General features: G+C 45.8%; 1 protein-coding gene across 3 annotated transcripts in view; it reads left to right on the plus strand.

Annotated features, from left to right (window-relative positions):
• The first annotated feature begins 2,585 nt into the window (after positions 1–2,585).
• ATP6V1H (ATPase H+ transporting V1 subunit H) overlaps positions 2,586–12,661 on the plus strand; it is a 76,750-nt gene continuing 66,674 nt past the window's right edge. For 2 of the 3 annotated variants that reach the window (XM_084849562.1, XM_084849564.1), the window contains exons 1-2: positions 2,586–2,666; positions 8,044–8,167. In XM_084849562.1, the coding sequence (XP_084705688.1) occupies positions 8,064–8,167 (104 nt within the window). In that variant the 5' untranslated portion in view covers positions 2,586–2,666; positions 8,044–8,063. Of the gene's footprint in view, positions 2,667–8,041; positions 8,168–12,661 lie in introns of all 3 variants that reach the window. The other variant, XM_084849563.1, reaches the window with a different exon arrangement.

The raw sequence follows: 12,661 nt of genomic DNA on the forward strand, positions 1-12,661 counted from the left end.
TCGACAAAGTGCCCCATGATATCCTGATAAGCAAACTTGCTCGAAGTGGGCTAGATGAAACAACGATCATGTGGATCCACAGTTGGCTACAGAATCGGACTCAAAGAGTGCTTATCAATGGGACCTTCTCAAGCTGGGGAGAGGTAACGAGTGGGGTACCGCAGGGCTCAGTCCTGGGCCCAGTGCTCTTCAACATTTTTATTAATGACTTGGAGGAGGAGGTGCAGGGAATGCTGATCAAATTTGCAGATGACACAAAATTGGGAGGGATAGCTAATACTTTGGAAGACAGAAACAAAATTCAAAGTGATCTGGATAGACTGGAGTGCTGGGCAGAAAACAACAGAATGGCATTTAATAGGGACAAATGCCAAGTTCTGCACCTAGGAAAAAGAAAACAAATGCACAGTTACAAGATGGGGGATACGTGGCTCAACCACACTACGAGCGAGAAGGATCTTGGAATTGTCGTCGATCACAAGCTGAATATGAGCCAACAATGTGATGTGGCTGCAAAAAAGGCAAATGCTATTTTGGGCTGCATTAATAGAAGCATCGCTTCCAAATCCCGGGAAGTACTAGTTCCCCTCTACTCAGCACTGGTTAGGCCTCATCTGGAGTACTGTGTCCAGTTCTGGGCACCACACTTTAAGAAGGATGCAGACAAGCTGGAGAGGGTTCAAAGGAGGGCAACAAAGATGATCAGGGGACTGGAAACAAAGCCCTATGAAGAGAGACTGAAAGAACTGGGCATGTTTAGCCTTGAGAAGAGAAGACTGAGGGGAGATATGATAGCACTCTTCAAGTACTTGAAAGGTTGTCACAGAGAAGAAGGCCAGGATCTCTTCTTGATCACCCCAGAGTGCAGGACACGGAATAATGGGCTCAAGTTACAGGAAGCCAGATTCCGGCTGAACATCAGGAAAAACTTCCTGAGTGTCAGAGCAATATGGCAATGGAACCAATTACCTGGGGAGGTGGTGGGCTCTCCCACACTGGAGGCCTTTAAGACAAGGCTGGACAGCCATTTGTCAGGGATGCTCTGACTTGGATTCCTGCATTGAGCGGGGGGTTGGACTCGATGGCCTTGTAGGCCCCTTCCAACCCTACTATTCTATGATTCTATATGCATGTTTAGACAGAAAAAAGTCCTACAACTTCCAGCACCCCTGAGCTGTAGGCCTTTTTTCTGTCTAAACATGTGTACTATTAACATAAGAACATAAGCAGAGCCCTGCTGGATCAAACCAAGGGTCCATCTAGTCCAGCATTCTCCTCACACAGTGGCCAACCAGCTGTTGACAGGAAATCTGCAAGCACTACAGGAGCGCAATAGTACCCGCCCCCCACTTGCACCCTTAATCTTGTTTAGGGAATGGGTTAGTGGTGATGCATTAGAGAATTACACTCTGCAGTCAGAGATCCTCTTGTCCACAGTAAACGTTTTATTATATTAGGGAGCAATCCTATCTAGATAGACAGCCGCCTCCGAACTCGGAGGCAACCGCTTATCCAAAGCAGGGCAGGAGAAGCATGGAGGGGATCGTTCTCTCCGCGCTCCTCTTGCGAGCGCAGAGGACGGGGCTGTTCCGCGCTGCCTCTGAGGAAGTGCAGGGAGGTCGGTTCTCCAGGAACCGACCTCGGAGCGCAGGCTCCAAGGTTGGTTCTCTGAAAACAACATATCCTATGGCTGTCTAGCGGCCGGCCATAGGACTGCTCCCTCCATGTCTCATTATTGTTAATTATTCCTATTTGATTTTTAAAAAAATGTTAATTGTGTGTTCATAATTGTTCTATGTACCACGTTTATATAGGACCTGTGGGGAGGGTGAGTATATTGGAGGTCGCTGGTGTTGGGTTCTGCGGAACTTTTGTAACTAATTGCATCGATCTCATGTAGACTGGTGAATTTGTTGGGTTTATTTAACTTCGGAGTTGGTGCGCCAGCCAGGCCATTTTTGGATATCTGCGGATGTTTTGTGGCTTATTGCACCAGTCCCATCTACAGTCTTGCGCAACAGATGAATTTGGTTGGTTTGGCCAACTCGGAGGCTCATGCTCTGGGCCGTTTTTCTGGAACACCGCTTCTTGCCTCCGACAGACACGGGAACGCGGACCCCTTTGAAGCTCTGTGGTTTATCGCATCGGTTCCACCTAGTCCTGCGTGACTGGTGAGCTCGGCAGGTTCGGCTAACTCATACGTTCGCATTCCGGGGCTCCCCGCTCTTCCCCAAGGGGTTTCCGAGTGTGAAGTGCTAAGCATTTACTACTGCGAAGGTTTCACTTCTTAACTGTTCTTCTCGTGTGAGGCTCGCCTGCGGGGAAGGCGGAGGCTAAGCCAAGCTGCTGCCCAGCCGAAGGGCCCGCTGGAGAAGCCCCGGCTTATTCCACTCTGGCCGGGAGCGGGCCGCCCAGGCGCCCTCGCCGCGCGCAACACAGACGCTTCCGGCGGGCGTCTGTTTGGGCAGCACTCGTACTTCCCTCGCCGCCTTCGCGAACGGAGCCTTTTCGGGACTCGTAGCCGCGTGCCGCTGGGGCGGTCAGCTGAGCGCGGTCAGATGATCGCGATTCTCCGCCGCCCCTGCGCTGCTCAGCGGCTGAGTCTGGGCCGTCCGCGCCGCTGCGGATTCCGGGAACCTCATCGCCCTCTCGCTGGAGGGAAGGAGGTAAGCGAGGCCTTCGGCCCGGGAGTAGGGTGGGCCCGGACGGGTGGGCATCACGAAGGGAGGAGGCGCGCGTCGGCCTTCCTCCTGTCGAAGCAGGGTGCTTGCGGTCTGTGAGGCTCTGCTGGGGCTGGAAGGGGTCCAGAGACTATCCAGTCCACCCCTCTTCGCCTCCGAGGCCATCGTTCCGCCAGTCGCCCGCAATGTTATGTTCCACTACATAAGAATAGCCTTATTTATTTATTTATTGCATTTATACCCCGCCTTTTTTCCTCTTGCAAGGAACCCAAGGCTGCTTACATTATCCTCCTCTCTGTTTTATCCTCACAACAACAACCCTGTGAGGTAGGTTGGGCTGAGGGTCTGTGACTGGCCCAAAGTCACCCAGTGAGCTTCCATGGCCAAGTGGGGACTAGAACCTGGATCTCCCGGTTCCCAGTCCGTCACTCTCACCACTACACTACCTTGCTGAGACTGGTTGAGCATCTGCCTTCAACAGTGACTTATCTATCTAGACGGCGCAGGGAAAGTCATAAGCAGAGCAGGGTGGTTCCCTGTCCCCACGCTCCTTTCATCGGGGGCACCACGGACGTTCCCTTTTAGCTATGGCTGCTAATAAAAGCCATGGTTAGCCCTGCCTTCCAAGAAGTTGAGCTATAGTATTCTCAGACTAGGTGCTGTACAGAATAGATAAGTCCAGGTGATTAAAATAAGTGAGCCATGATACAGACGCTGCTGCTATTATTTATTAGCACAGCAACTATGTATAGGGCCAGTTTGATTCTGAGGTGCTTGCTTGTTCCGAACAGAGGCCTTTGGCTTTCCAAATCCTATTGCCCCCAGGTTTGCTGAATTTCTATTTCCCCCTATCAGTTTGTTGAATGTTTGAATGATGTTCCCTGTTGAATCAGTGCCATTAATTATTGTGGAGTAAGTACAGGTGAACATGGGCAGGTTATTCAGGTAGGTTTGTATGCCAGAATGACAACCAATTATGCAGCTGGCTTTCTCTGAGGTGAGACTTTTCAGAGGGGTAGCTGTGTTAGTCTATTGCAGCAAAATAACAGAGTCTTGTGGCACTGGAGAGAGCAATCCTGTGCCCCTCAGACAGCATCTGGGGGGACATAGCGTTGTTTGGTTTCTGGGATCTGAGGTCAGAAACAGGGCTCTGACCTTGGAACCGAGAAACCGCCCTTCCCCCTCTTCCTCGTAACTAGCATGGTTCTGACTACGTCTCCATGCTCTGAAATGGAGTGCAGAGATGGGGAAAAGGGGGCCACCCCGAGGGAGGGGAGGGGACTGGGGAAAATGCATTACGCAGCTTCCTACACTCACCCCAGCCTCCTTCCCTCCTGCTCAGAAGTAATGTGGCTAGACTGGCAAAATTGCCTGTCTAGCAAAAATGCAGGGTGGCCCAAGCATGGAGGTGAGGATTGCCTATGTGCTCCAGATGCCCTGCATTGATTATTTTGACTTTGGAGGCTGCGAACTATCTTCATAGGACTGTGCCCTTAAAGACTTAACAACTTTATTCTTGCATAAGCTTTTATGTGGGCTATAGTCCATGAAGCTTATGCCAGAGTAAACGTGTTAGTCTTTAAAGGTGCCACAAGACTCTTTGTTGTTTTTGAGGTGAGGCTTGATTTTGTTGGCATCATAATGCAGAGAGAAGCAGTTGTTGTTTCATCCAATAATATATATTGCATGGCTCCCGTGGAGGGAAGAAAAGGATTGATCCGGTTTTTGTGTGTGGGCAAATGGTCCCGAAGGAGCTTGAGCTGGTTTGGTCAGGTAGAATTGGCTGGTGTTTATGAAAGTTCTGCCCCAACCATGACTTGACAGATGTGTTAAGAACTATCTAACTTGTTTTGACATCAGAGAGTCAGACTAGGCCAGAAGCTACTTAAGGAAGGAGAAAACAAAAATACTGAAGGTCATTGGTTCTGGTACATGGTGGTATTCAACTGTACTGCTCTTGTTCCTTATAAATTAGCACAAACAATTGATATTGCTGTAGTACAATGTGCAGCAGAATCCCCTGCATGTTTTCTGAGAGGTAAGTCTTGTTGTGTTCAGTGGTGCTTACTCCCAGGAAGGTATGCATGTAGACTGTAGCTTGAAAAATTACCCTCCTTTGGAAAAAGGCAGTGACCTTCATCAGTGGTCAGAGGAAGTAGAACTGAACTTATTCAGGAGTTCCTGGGCAGAGCTGTATTTGCTGTCAGAGCCAGGAAACTCTTGCCTCAGAAAGGTGTTTGAGTTCTGCCCAATTAACACCACTGACCTGATATTGCCAGAGCTGTGGAGATTCTTGAAGCAATCTCCAATGTAACGGAGCAGTCACTATTCTGTGGTAATCAAAAGGACTTCTGTACCTAATTATTTGCTTTTCTAAAAGGAATTACTGTAAGCAGTTTACAAAACTAAAGCAAAGATAAAGCAACCACATTAAAATACACAGTAAATATAAAAACATAACCATACCCCCAAACACCAATTAAAAACACACACAGTAAAGTCCACCATCAGAGAAGCTATAACAGTTAACTATCTCCTGGGAATGGTTTCTTGAATGAATGATCTTAACTTTAATTGAAATTGTGCAAGAAAAGTGGGAAAATGAATCTTCCTAAGACATGTTCCACAGAATGGGTGCCACCACTGAAAAGCCTGCTCTGAACAGCAGCTGACTGAATGAGAGAAGAAGAGGGAATGTATGCTTAGAAGCAATATCTTCTGTACTGTAACAATTGTAGTATTGCACTTTGTCAATCAAATCAGGTTGTGGGATACGCTTCTCTCTCTCTCTCTCCCCCGCCTCCCTCCTCCTCTTTTGTCGCACACACTGGGTGTCTTGTCTAGGATCCTTTTCCTAAGTAAAGTGGTGGGATTCAGGATATGAGTGAGAGATAGTTGCTCTGACATTCATAACACCATGTTGGAGAATTAGAGCTATGGGTTGGAATAGATGACATTTGTAACCTAATTCTGTGATTCATTGACTTCATATAAGCAACCTGTTCTGAATCACTAGTCCAGTTCACTTGCAACAGTAACTCAAGGTTTACCAAAAAAATCTGGGTTATTGTGAGCGAGGAGGAGTCAATTGCTGCTGCTGGGCTTCTTCTGCTAGCACGAGTGGCTAAACAAGGCAGAGACGCTCTGTCTCAGTTACCATTAACATCCATATCTGGAACTTGGCTTGTCTCTCCCCTGACAAGCCAGACTTGTAACCCAAGAACAAACCTTGAGTTACAACTCTATTTTGCCTCTTTCCTGACTAGCATGCTGGGTTTCTCACAGTAATCCATGACCACTCAAGTACTTCGCACTGATTTTTTAATGTGTAAAAGTGGTACTTTTGAAAGTGCCTGGGAAATGCTTACTTGAACTTAGAGAACTTTTAATAATGGCAGATAGAATACAGACACATATCTGAAGACACTTTCACTGATCTTATTTTTTTTAGTAGATTCAGCAGTAGATTTCATTCTGTATGTATGCATTTTACAGTGAAACAATGAGAAAGTTCCATGGCACAGCAACTTTTTCTTGACACAAGCATGGAAGATAGTAGAAACATAGCTTTCATAATTTTTCCAAACTTGCTTCAACTGACATTATCTGTCAAATGATTTGAAGTTGCATTCATGCTTGTAGGATGGTTTCGAGAACTTTTAAATGGATTTTTATAATTGATACATGTGTGCCTCTTCCGATCATATTATTATTATAGCACCATAAATACATTTAGCATTTTACAAAGTATAAAGTAACAGTTCTCTGCTCTGACAGACGTATGATCTAAAATCCCACACAGGGGACACAACAAAGGAACGGGAAGCGTAGGTCAACAGGAAAAGAATATACTTTTGCTTCAGTTACACATAGTTAGGCTTAGTTACAATTTTTTTTTTTTTTGCAAGCACCGGGTCATTACTGACCCCTAGAGGGACGCTGTTCACGCTGGCGTTTTCATGGCAGACTATAGTGGGGTGGTTTGCCATTGCCTTCCCCAGTCGTGACTACCTTTCCCCCCAGCAAGCTGGGTACTCATTTTACCGACCTCGGAAGGATGGAAATCTGAGTCGACCTGAGCCAGCTACCTGGGACCCAGCTTCCGCTGGGATCGAACTCAGGTTTTGGGAGAGTTTCAGTTGCAGTACTGCCGCCTACCACAATAGGACATGGGAAATAGGGAATGCCAAAGTAATAGACTTTTTCCAATTCATGCACGTGGCTACTCAATAGGTTGAGGAACTGAGAATAAAACTGCAATAAAAGTATCTCCCATGTTGCTCTGAATCAATGAAATGCTATCGAAGTAATTTATGCATGGTAGGGAGCAATTCTATGTCCCCTAGACAGCATCTTGGGGGACATAGGATTGTTCAGTTTCCTGGCTAGAAGGTTGGAAACAGGGCTCTGACCCCGGAGCCAGGAAACCACGCTCCCTTCGTCTCCTCCTCATAGCCGGCATGGAAAACAGAGCATGGAGATGGGGAAAAGGGGGCATTCCTGGGGGTAGGGAAGGGAGGAGACTGGGGCAGCAGCCATAGGAGAAATCCTATGGCTGCCCCAGCCTCCCTCCCTCCCCCTCCCTGAAGCCTCTGCTAGACAGGTGAAAGTGACATCTAGCTTAAATGCAGAGTGGGAGGTGGGAGGCACCTCCCTGTCTGCATAGGATACTCATAAGACTCCGAGTTCAGGGTGCAACCCATAGGATTGCACCCTAAATCTTTGAATATGCTCCTCCTCATGAACTATGCAGGTAAAGGAAGTTAAGCAATTGCCAAAAAGTTCCCTAATGTTGAATTATATTTCTGATTTGGATAAAACTTTCATGTAATACATCAAGGGCTTTCTTGATAGCTAATCATTTTGTCTATATTAAATGAAATGTTTCTGCAACAGTGTGACCTTTGGACTCATTACACTTGGAACAATCCAGTAAAATGTATAGACTTGTGAGTCTCACTAACTTCAGTGAAAGAAAGTGAAGTACATGTTCTAATTTTTACTTGAAATCAGTGGGGCTTAACTTTTGGATGGACTGTAGCGACTGTCAAAATGTAATTTTAAACTCTGAAAATCAGTTGCTTTCAGATAATTAAAACGAATCACACTTGGCCATATTTTGAGTATTCCTTATGTGGGGCCCAGTGTTCTTAAGCTGCAGCACATCCCAATGAAGATAGCCAGATTTCCAGCTGTCCTCGTGGCTGAATTCTGGAAGCTTATTGTATTACCTACAAATTTCTGGCAACCTGGGTTTGCTGATTTCTGTGAAACTAAAGTGATTTTAATGCAAGCATTACTGGCTGAAGCACTGTTTAATTTTCATGAAAACTGATGTTTGTTATCCTTGTTTTCTTAACAGATTGTAAATCAAGATAAAAAATGGATATCCGGGGTGCTGTAGATGCTGCTGTCCCCACCAATATCATTGCTGCCAAAGCCGCTGAGGTTCGGGCTAACAAAGTGAATTGGCATTTGTATCTCCAGTAAGTTATGAACTGGTCATAGATTACCAGAAGAGATATAACCATCACTTTCTAGGCTAGTTATAGTTTTTAGCCCTCTGAGGCCTGCTGTGATGCATTTGCTAGGCACTTCCAGGATACGATCTCTTGCATCTGCCAGGACTTAGACTCCAGTGTTATAGCAGGTGAATCTAGTGAGGTATCCAGAGCACAGCCTTGTCCTGAGTATCGGTTGGTGCAGCTTGAGGACATTGACAAGGTGTTTGGACAGGTTCGTGCAACCACTTCTGTACTGGATCCTTGCCCCTCTTGCCTGATAAAAACTGGCAGGGAAGGAACAGCTGGCCGGGCCAGGGAGGTGATTAATGCCTCCTTGCAAGAGGGAGTGGTCCTGGGCCACCTCAAAGAGGCAGTAGTGAGACCACTCCTAAAGAAACCCTCCCTGGACTTGGAAAATCTTACTAATTTTAGGCCATTGGCAAATGTTCCTTTTCTGAGCAAGGTTCTTGAGCAGGTGGTTGCCAACCAGCTCCAGGCACTCTTGGATGAGACCGATTATCTAGATGCATTTCAGTTGGGGTTCAGGCCAGGTTTTGGCATGGAAACAGCCTTGGCCGCCCTGTATGATGGCCTTTGTCAGGAGAGAGACAGGGGAGTGTGACCTTGTTGATTCTCCTTGATCTCTCGGCAGCTTTCGATACCATCAACCATGGTATCCTTCTGGGACGATTGTCTGAGCTGGGAGTAGGAGGCACTGCATTGCAGTGGTTTCACTCCTTCTTGGATGATTGGCTCCAGAAGGTGGTGCTTGAGGAATATTGCTTGGCCCTGTGGATTCTCCATTATGGGCTTCCACAGGGATCAGTTCTGTCTCCTATGCTATTTAACATCGACATGAAACCGTTGAGTGCAGTCATCCGGAGTTTTGGGGTGCGTTGTCATCAGTATGCTGATGACATGCAACTCTATTTCTCCTTTTCATTTTCTTCAGATGAGGCTGTGGATGTGCGAAATCAGTGCTTGGCTGTGACAATGGACTGGATGAGGGCTAATAAACTGAAGCTCAGTCCCGACTGAGATGCTGTTAGTGGGTGGTTCTTCAGACCAGATGAAAAGTGCTCAACCTGTTCTGGATGGGGTTCCACACCCCCTGAAGGAGCAGATTCATAGCTTGGGAGTTCTCCTTGAGCCATCTTTGTCACTTGAGGCTCAGGTGGCCTCAGTGGCATGGAGTGCCTTCTACCAACTTCAGTTGGTGGCCCAGCTATGCCCCTATCTGGAGAGGGATAACCTGGCTTCAGTTGTCTATGCTCTGGTAATCTCCAAGTTAGATTACTGCAATGCACTCTACATGGGGCTGCCTTTGAAGACAGTTCAGAAGCTGCAGCTCGTGCACAATGCCAGACTGATAACGGGGACCAGAAGGTCCGAACATATAAGACTGACTCTGGCCCTCTTGCACTGGCTGCCTGTATGTTTCCGAGCCCGATTCAAGGTGCTGGTTTTAACCTATAAAGCTTTACACAGCTTGGGACGACGATACCTGACAGAGTGCCTCTCCCAACATGAACCTACCCGTATACTACACTCAACATCTAAGGCCCTCCTCCAGCTGCCTACACTGAGGAAAGCTTGGAAGATGGCGATAAGGGAAAGGGCCTTCTCTGTGGTGGCCCCCAAATTTGGGAATTATCTCCCTGACGAGGCCTGCATGGCGCCAACATTGTTATCTTTTCAGCACCAGGTTAAGACCTTTCTCTTCTCCCAGGCATTCGGCAGTAGATGATAAGTTTTAATCAATCCTGGAATGCCTTATGGTTATGGTTGTTTGCTTTTGAGATTGTTTGTTTGAAGTTGTCTTAGATATATGTTTCTTTTGTGTATATTGTATATTGTCTGTTCATGTGCTTTTTATGTAAATGGTTTTTAATCTCTGTATATTGTATTTTTAATGTTTTTAATCTTTGTAAACCGCCCAGAGAGCTTCGGCTATTGGGCAGTATAGAAATGTAAATAATAATAATAATAGTGTGCTTGTAAAGGGTCTGAAGTCCTTTTATACTGTTATGAGAACTGGAAAATCTGTGAGTCATTAGAAATTATTGGGGAAGTGTCTGCTTCAGTTATGACCAATGATAGTATTTCTTTAAAAAAGATGCTTTGTTTTAGTGGTATGCATGGATGTGAACAACCTTCCTTTTAGTAAAATCTTAGTTAAAGTCTGGCAAAAACCAGATTTCAAAATACCAATTTGTCCATGAATTCTACTACCTTAGTGAATTGTAGGTTCATTTAACTGCCTAATATTAATGGAGATACCTATACATAGTCAGGAAATGCAAATATTTTTCCTAACCTTAGTAGATGACTAGATCCTTTCAGGAAGCAGGATTAGGTTGTCCGCATGGGTTCTTCCCACCTTTCTATGTTAGTAAGAAATTGCTTGGTGGCTTTATTTGTCCCCATTGTTTTCCATATATGTCAACATTTGAAAACTGAAAAAAAATTGAAGACTGTGTCCCCATCCAGATCTGAACATGGAAATGAGTAGGTGGTCCAGGGCTCAATTCTGCCTTTGGGGTTATCCATGTGGCTCCTAGAAGAGCTTTCCTGGTTCCAAGATGCTATGCCCACATTGTCACGTCAACTTTGTTCTCCAATGCAAACTGGGTATGGGAAGCTCCAGGACTAAGCAGGGTTTCTTTACCCATAGACATGTGCTGTTGGATATTGATTGTTAAAATTTGAAAAGAGCAAAATTATGGTTCCCCAAGATATTATAAGACATTCCCATGGGAGGTTGCTACCAATCTAAATGGGCTTTAATATATTTTTTCCTCTCAGGCATTTTGGAGATGCCTTGTTTGGCTCTTAGTGTTCTCTGTCTTTAATATTCTCTTATAAACAAGGGTCCGCAAATCTGGGCTGGCTTTATGATCGTCTGGATCTTGCCTCTCCCCCAAGTGGTAAGGGCGTGGTCTTGATTTCCCACTGCTCCTCTGACACACAGCATGAATTCAAGGACAATCTCCTGTTCCCTTCTCGAGCTCCAAGGCTGGAGCTGCAGGAGAACAGACACTAGCATTGGCTCTACATTTGCCAGGATCTCAGAGCATCCAGAAAGCACCAAGACAACTGCCTGTGTCTTCCCTGGGGAAAGAAGGCTTTGGCTCTGTGCTTGGTGGGTGCACTGAGCCTCCTGGCAAGCACAGAGCTTGAGTAAATCCTGGCTTCTTTCAAACTTTGGAGCTGGTGAGAGGCAGGGATCATCCCCTCACCTCTGCAGACCCAAGGTTGGAAAGACACCTGTGACTTGTCACGCATAGAGTGTGTGGTACAGTGAAATGGTCAAATCCTGCCTATTAAATCAAAGTGAGCTGTGAGAGTGTTTAGGGCTGCTGGTAACTCAAATCATGGGCAGTTTAGAATAAAAGAAAGAAGCGTTTAATGGGAATACATTTTCTTAGCTAAAAAAAAATGAAGATGTGTATTTTAAGAACAAGAATATTTTTTAAAATTTCCCTGTCCATGGACCCATGGGGGTAGGGCTATACTTGTGGTAGGTACAAAGTTTTATGAGCCAAAGGTTTGATCTGTAAATGCATCCTAAAAATGTTAAAGTAAATAAAAAGTCCATGCAGAAAGAACAAAGTTCCAGAAGCTACGGGGCAAAAGCCTACCCATAGCCTCCACTGTTCATGTGCACGTATTGTCCTTTAGAGGAAAATAAGTGGAGCAGCAAATAAGAATTTGCCCAGTGTAAAAGAACATCTTCCAGCCAATAAGAACCAAAGAGTGGCTTCTGAGGTCTAAGTAGTCATATAACACTAGTTATAAAGGAATTGCAGTCGGAATTCAAGTTTTTGGTGATGACATTTAAAGCCCTAAGCAGCTTGGGACCTCGATATTTGAGGGAACGCCTCTCCCAGTATATGCGTGCCCAAGGACTTCGATCTGTTGGAGGGGCCCTCCTCTGTGTCCCACCAGTGTGGGACATATACTATAGTGGGATGTGGGAGAGGGCCTTCTCTGCTATGACACTCTGGTTTGTGGAATGCCCTCCCTTTGGAGGCCTGATTGGCACAGACATTGGTTTCATTTCAGTGCCAAATAAAAACATGGCTTTTTACCAAAGCCTTTGAGGGCTAAATGCATTCCCTAAAGTAGTACACTGTTTTAACTGTTTTATATTTTAATTGGTAATGTTTAATATGTTTTTAACTGTTTAAATTATGTATCGTTTATACTGTTTAAATTGATTTTATCTGTATGCTGCCCTGAGATCTTAAAGATATAGGGCAGGATATAAATGTTTTAAATAAATAAGTGGGCAATCCTATGGCCGCTAGACAGCGGCTAGATGGCCATAGGATATCTTGTTTTCCAGGAACCAACCTCAGAGCCTGTGCTCCGAGGTCAGTTCCCGGAGAACCAACCTCCCCCCGCTTCCTCTGAGGCAGTGCGGAACAGCCCCATTCTTTGCGCTCACAAGAGGAGCGCGGAGCAGATGAAAAG

The sequence above is a fragment of the Heloderma suspectum genome, chromosome 4, assembly GCF_057233095.1.
Source record: "Heloderma suspectum isolate Gila_16-S chromosome 4, 16-S_ref, whole genome shotgun sequence".
In the NCBI taxonomy this organism is placed as follows: Eukaryota; Metazoa; Chordata; class Lepidosauria; order Squamata; family Helodermatidae; genus Heloderma; species Heloderma suspectum.